The sequence below is a fragment of the Nanorana parkeri genome, unplaced genomic scaffold, assembly GCF_000935625.1.
Source record: "Nanorana parkeri isolate BGI_ZX_2015 unplaced genomic scaffold, ASM93562v1 scaffold109, whole genome shotgun sequence".
NCBI lineage: Eukaryota > Metazoa > Chordata > Amphibia > Anura > Dicroglossidae > Nanorana > Nanorana parkeri.
In genome coordinates, this window is record NW_017306377.1 from 979,013 (window position 1) to 985,652 (window position 6,640).

The following is a 6,640-nucleotide window of genomic DNA, read 5'->3' on the forward strand; positions in this document are numbered from 1 at the left end:
CAATGCAGCGGTCTGTGCCCCCGCTGCCTCCGCCAACACAGGTGGGGATTTGAAGGGACACAGGCCGCTGCAGCCACATGTATCAGCAGCTGTATGGGGGTCGAACATTCGACCTCCATACACTTGCATTGAGTTCGAGTTCGTACTCGAACATTTCAGCGGTTCGAATACGAACCGAACACGGGGGTGTTCGGCTCATCCCCAATGACAAGACAAGAACTCTCTTCACACCAAGCTCGGTAACCCCTCCTAAAGCGGACCTTTACCCATATCTATAAACTAACAACAAACACACCTTTAGAAATATTTAGTAATGACAATTAGGGCTGCACTGCATAGCTTATTTCTCTTTTCCTCCCCAGTCTTCTGACAGTGGCCATGTTTACTAAGGGCAGATTACTAGCTCTCCTATTACTTCCTGGATTTCTGGCACATGTGATTAGATATGTGACCATGCACATCATCTCAGGGGAGGAAAATGCCATTCCCTGAGATCTCGTGAGATTACAGATGAGATTTTCCAGCAATGCTCTGCTGATGACAAGGCAATCCCAGTGTGCATTGCTTTGCCAAACTAAAGCCATTTTCCCCTTTCAAAGCAGAAGGTGAATGCTCTGCAAGTGTAAGTATTTCATAATAACAGCATTATACACCGGACATGTCTATGTTATTATTAATCATCATACATAGAGGGATGCATTGGTAGAATTTGATTTTTGAGTGTAAAGGTCTGCTTTAAGGTGACTGGTCTAAGGTGAAGAGTCTGTTCCAAATTTTTCCTCCCTAAAATAAGTAGCTTGAAAATTAAATCTGTAACTCGTCTGCAGCATGTTTATAAGCCCAGAGAGAGCTCTCATTGCCTGCAACAGGGTGTGATCAAGAACACATATGAACACACATATAGTGTGGGGTTCTCAAATTTGACCACAAAAGTGGAAATACACTTTAAAATTGGATATCCAGATTCTTGCCTTATTCCAGTTACTCCGGTTACTCCTTTAAATAAAGAAGGATCGCAAGAAAATACATATATGACAAGAATGTACAGTATAAATGGCCTGAGCTGAAAGATATTACAACATTTGGATTTTGTTCAACTGTTATTTTTTTATCTATATTTTTTTTCCACATGATGCACTTTTAATTGAGCCGTTGTCCTCGCTAGACCTTCTCTAATACTCCTTAAGAATCATCTGTTTCACGCAGAGCAGTTTAAAAGAAAACCATTCACTATTTTTTTTTTTCTCTTTAACAACTAATAAATAAACATGCTACTGCTCGGAACAGGCAGTTTTGGAGATTCAGACCTATCTCAGTTCAGAATATTACTCTTGAAAACACATAAAAACGGCATTAAACACACACCAAATGGTTATTGCATGCATTTTGTTTTTCTGTGTGCTTCATAAACCTAAGCTGAGAACACAGCCAACAGAGCCCAATCCTCCAACACATGACAAGTAGAGACTGTGTGTGCCAGGCAGATGTCACATACTGTGCTTACCACTCAGAGTCAGAATCAAAACTGTCATTTATTACATCAAGGACATCGTCATCCTGGAGGTTTTCTGCTGCGTATCCATATGGAAATTCATCATCTTGGAAGGCAAAAACAAGAAGCAGTGGATGCATCAATACACAAAGGCAATTATATATACACATAGAAAACAGAAACGTATTGTAATAAAACTCTATATTTGTGGAATAAAGCGGAGTTACTCACATTTTCTTCATCAAAGAGGCACTGTCACCTTGGCCATGTAGGGAAAAGTGGCAGTGTCTCTGCAAAGCCGCATTTTCTACAGAACAGGTAAGTAGGATAGGCAAGTGGTATTAAAGTGAAAAAAATACATTTAAAAAAAAAAAAAGAAAAAAAATAGCAGGCAGGTTCTCTATTGCAGACTTTTTTATTGTGCAATAAAATGAACTTACCTGCCTAATATGGAGAGAGCTGCGCATGTGCAACTCAAAGTACATTCTTGGCACACCTTGGTGGCGGAAAAAATGAACTCCTGTTATGTCAACCCCTGCCAGCCAGCCAAGATGGCTGAAAACCTGGCACCCAGAAGAAGCCGGGGAGAAGATGTCGGATATTTTATCACTGGAGTGGTGGTTAGTATTTGCGGACCTTGAACGCGCAGCAGCTCCTATAAGGCGATGTCACTCAATGGGACTAGAGAAGAGTGGGGAGGATCCTTAAAATATGATCAGGATCGCTTCTCAGTACAGAGCTTAGCCCGCCCACACTGTATTATATTGAACCGCAAGCTTATGGTGGATTTTTGATTACAGGAGTACTATGCAAAATGTATTCCTGTATTATTAGGAAACTAAAAATGTCTGTGAAGATTCTCATTCATCCAGGTCATGGTATATCTGTAAATAATAAGTCAAGGCAACTGGACTTGCTGTATTTTTCTTGAAGACGTTTCACTGGTCATCCAACCAGCTTTCTCAATTCAGAATGACTTGTACAATTTTTTTTACAAGTCATTCGGAATTGAGAATGCTGGTTGGATGACCAGTGAAACGTCTTCAAGAAAAATACAGCAAGTCCAGTTGCCTTGACTTTTTTTTACAGATATAAAAAGCACAAAAAAAAGGTGTACCTTATATATCTATATTATGTATCTATATATCTTATATAGATATAGTTTGGGGGGAAAACTGGAGCAGACAGAATCTGGAGCAGTTGCCCATAGTAACCTTTCAGTTTATTCAGTTAAGCTTTGAAAATGAAAGATAGAAGCCAATTGGATGCAATGGGAAACTGCTCCAGTTTTGATAAATTCCCCTCTATGTCTCTTCACTTATGGTCTCACTTCATAGATGTTGCATATGCGTCACAAATCTCAAATTCATATTTATTCTAAAGAATACCAAAAGCTGCAGCTCTTGTGCTGTGCATATGACTCAGCCAAATATACTTTTATGTTACCTTTCATGGTAAAAAGCAGGAAAGGGAGAAAAAGAACATGGTGGATGGATGACATCCAGGAAATGACAGGCAGTGAGGTAAGACATTACATTCACCTAGCAAAAGACAAGGCCAAATAGAAAGCAATGGTGGAATCAAGGTTTGACATCTGAAGTTCACCAAAGACTGTTACGGTAGTGGTATTACTATTGTTACCTTTTATTTGTTCTTCCTGTGTCCAGATGTGCCCTGGTAGATTTTCCTCTTCCTCCAAAAACAACATCTCTGATTCATCTTCTAGCCTTTCAGAAACAATGGAACCTTCCATTTATGCACCTCTGCTTCCTGATTTATCTAAAGAATAACAACCACACCGAGGAAAATGATCATGCTTTATAAATCCAGACTTTGCAATATGCTACCACTTTACAGCTACCAAGAGGAACATTTTGAGAAGTAAGCAACAATCAGGGTAACTCCATACTAGCAACTAGGGATGCACCAATACTGGATTTTCGGTATTGAGTACGAGTACCGATACCGAATACCGAAAGTCCCATTAAGGCAGTGTGTAATGATTCACCGCCTGGCTTCCTGATTAGCTGGCTACATGCTCCTTCATCACTAGGTGACGGGCAATTACTTGCCGCCTGGCTTCCTGATTGGCCAGCTTCCCGACCAAAAAAGAAGCCGGACGGCGAGTCATTACACGCCACCCGGTTTCCTGATTGGCCAGGAAGCCGGCTCCATGCTCATTGGTGACAAGGGAGCATGAAGCTGGCTTCCCGGACAATCAGGAAGCTGGGCGGCATTGCCCCTCCTACCTCCACACAGAAGACTGAGGAGATCCTGTGGCAAAAAAGTGCTGAGGGGAACAGCTCTGGATTGGAGGTATTGCCACATATTGATATGTAATTAGTGAGAATAGCCCCCAAATCATTAGTGTTAGTGAACTTGTGGCCCCCAGCAGACAATAGACCCACATAATTGGTGTCATTGGAACAGTGTCCGCCCGTAGTAGAAAAACGGACGGACGGCACTGCTGCAATGGCGGGTTGCCGTCGCCAGACGGCATTTTTTTTCTGCTCGCGCGCGCCCACTAGCGGGCACGCACGGGCAGAAAAGACCCGTCCTATGCGAACACCCGGTAATCGTGGGATAGCGAACCTCTAGAAGAATTAGTCCTTCAACTCCTTGACGTCTTTGGAATCATGGCCCTGGGGGACAATAGTCACTCAATACATTGGTGTCATTAGAACAGTGGCTACCAATAAAGAATAGTTCCAAAAAATAATTGGTGTCAGAGGTATAGTGGCCCCCAGGGAAGAATTGCCTCTCGATTAATTCAGCAGGATAAAGTACCCCAGGGGAAGACTAGTTGGTGTTAGTCGGATAGTGGCCCCTAGAAAAGAATAGCTCCCCAAATCATTGGTGTCAGTGGGATAGTGTCCCCTAGAAAAGAATAGCTCCCCAAATCATTGGTGTCAGTGGGATAGTGTCCCCTAGAAAAGAATAGCTCCCCAAATCATTGGTGTCAGTGGGCTAGTGGCCCCCAAGAAAGAATAGCTCCCCAAATCATTGGCTTTAGACGCAGACCAGCAGAGGGCCATGGTCTGGTGATCGAGAACCACTGACCGAAACGCAGTGCTCCTCAGCGCACATAACCGCGTCCGTAATTGCGTGCACAAGTTTTAAAGTGGCCGGTTCTCCCTAGATCTAATCTCAAAAAATATATGAGGCATAAACTGCCCTAAACATGCATATTACACATACACACCTGTAACCAAACCGACATATTTACATGTGTTTGCAATACATACATGAACAATGCTCTGAGTATGGGAACGGACAGCACCCATTTAAAAAGTTATGCTCAGCCACACCAAAGAATACAAACACGCTGCCCTCGGCTGGCACTGTGTAAAATTACCCGACACTGAAGTAATGAAGTTCCCGAAGAAGCGCTCTAGGAAAAGTTAGAAATAGTTAGGCCTCCGTCCTTCATTCTCCTGAGAAGACACCGGCTGGACGCGTCACCATGGCAACGGACACAACCATTACAAAGAAGGGTAGAGAACATTACAGAAAACGCCAGCGCTGTGTATACGTTTTGTAAACTGCTAAAGAGCTTATTCGTATTGCTAAAAACGAAAAAATAATTTAGGGAAGAAAAAGGGCCGCTGAAATAATATTCCAGAAATCGCTCCCTCCTGTGCCGCAGAATGGTGTATTCCGGCATGGAACGCAGAGCTATCAGACATTGCAGCACGTGTGTTGTGTATCCGGGCTGCCGTGATGGAGTTTGTTGGGGGGATCCGTGGATGAGAGAATTTGCTGCTTTTGTAATGTAATCTTTGGTTTTGTTTTGTTTGCATAAAAAACAAGGCCACATTTTTAATGCTGGTCAGGTAACTTTGTATATAAAATTCCTGCCTTTGTGGGTCTGTTTAATGAGCAACTTCAGCACCGATATGTCATTACCACTTTAAGATCAGAGTAATGTTTTAAAGACATAGCCCAGGGGTAGGCTACCTTGTCATTTCAGCTGAGTGGAAACTATGAATCCTAACATGCCCTAGACTGTGGAAGTCATGCCTGCAACTGTCAGAGGTATGCAATGCCTCATGGGAGTTGTAGTTCCACAGCAGCTGGAGTGCAAAGTTTGCCTATGGCTTTACAGGACGGCTGCTAAGGTCCCGGCAGTCTTTCTGTGAATCACGGCACCTGTTTACAACGCCGGCCGAAAATCTCCTTCCCGTGGATCTACGCCGCCTGCACCCGCTGGGACCCCTGGTTAGACTGCACAGCCCATAGACCCTGCACATCCCACCTGAGAGTCCACACAGCCCAGCATAGACCCTGCACAGCCACATGAGAGTCCACCTCAGACCCCACACAGCCCACCATAGAACGTGCACAGCCACCTGAGAGTCCACACAGCCCACCATAGAAATCTGCACAGCCACCTTAGAGTTTGCACAGCCTACCATAGACCTCGCATTGAATCTGCACAGCGACCCGAGGGTCCGCACAGCCCATCATAGAGCTAGTTATTAAGTTATTACTAAAACCAGTAATAATCAAATGCAGAGGCAATTAATATGATAAAGAGTAGATACATTTATATAGTCAAGCTAAGCACTGCCTACAGATAGATGCAAACCTAAGTGGTCATATAAGGGACTCGATCCTGTTGACAAACAGCTTTTGTTTCACACAGGACATTCGTAGACAACATTACACCACAAAAGTGTTGCAAATACTAAGAGAATCATAAAACTCAGCATAATACCCATGCACAATTCTTCAAAAATGAAATGGCTGCTGAGCTGTTGGGACTGGTTGGGTCCCATATGGTCAGGCCGTGGAACCGTGGCATCTGAATCATTTGAATAATTTTGAATTGTCTCCCTTGATGAGCCTTATAATGCTTTACAAGTGCCAACCGCACTGCAGAGTTGCCTTCCAAACCATTGATTCCTCTTGGGGTTTTTCAAAGCAATAACAAAAACAGCTATTCCTATTGTCACAGCTAAGGACAAATTAATTAGGCAATGTAACAGAAAGATCTGCCCCTATCTGGAGTATCCTTGTAGCATTAATCCAATGGCTCAGGTGTGTAATGTTTTATCTATTCTTTTAGTAACTTTGTATTTAGTTCGGCAGAAACAAGGGTCATGTGCCAAATTTGGCCAGCCATAGGAGTTGATTGCTTAGTCACCA

The 6,640-nt window shown here is 43.1% G+C and overlaps 1 protein-coding gene across 1 annotated transcript in view; it reads right to left on the reverse strand.

The window, feature by feature from the left end:
* CFAP74 (cilia and flagella associated protein 74) overlaps nucleotides 1-3,255 on the reverse strand; it is a 116,366-nt gene extending 113,111 nt beyond the window's left edge. The window contains exons 1-2 of the mRNA XM_018553093.1: nucleotides 3,134-3,255; nucleotides 1,505-1,598 (exon numbers count right to left, since the gene is read on the reverse strand). Coding sequence (XP_018408595.1) covers nucleotides 1,505-1,598; nucleotides 3,134-3,245 — 206 coding nt within the window. The 5' untranslated portion in view covers nucleotides 3,246-3,255. The remainder of the gene's footprint in view (nucleotides 1-1,504; nucleotides 1,599-3,133) is intronic.
* Between the last annotated feature and the right edge of the window lie 3,385 nt (nucleotides 3,256-6,640).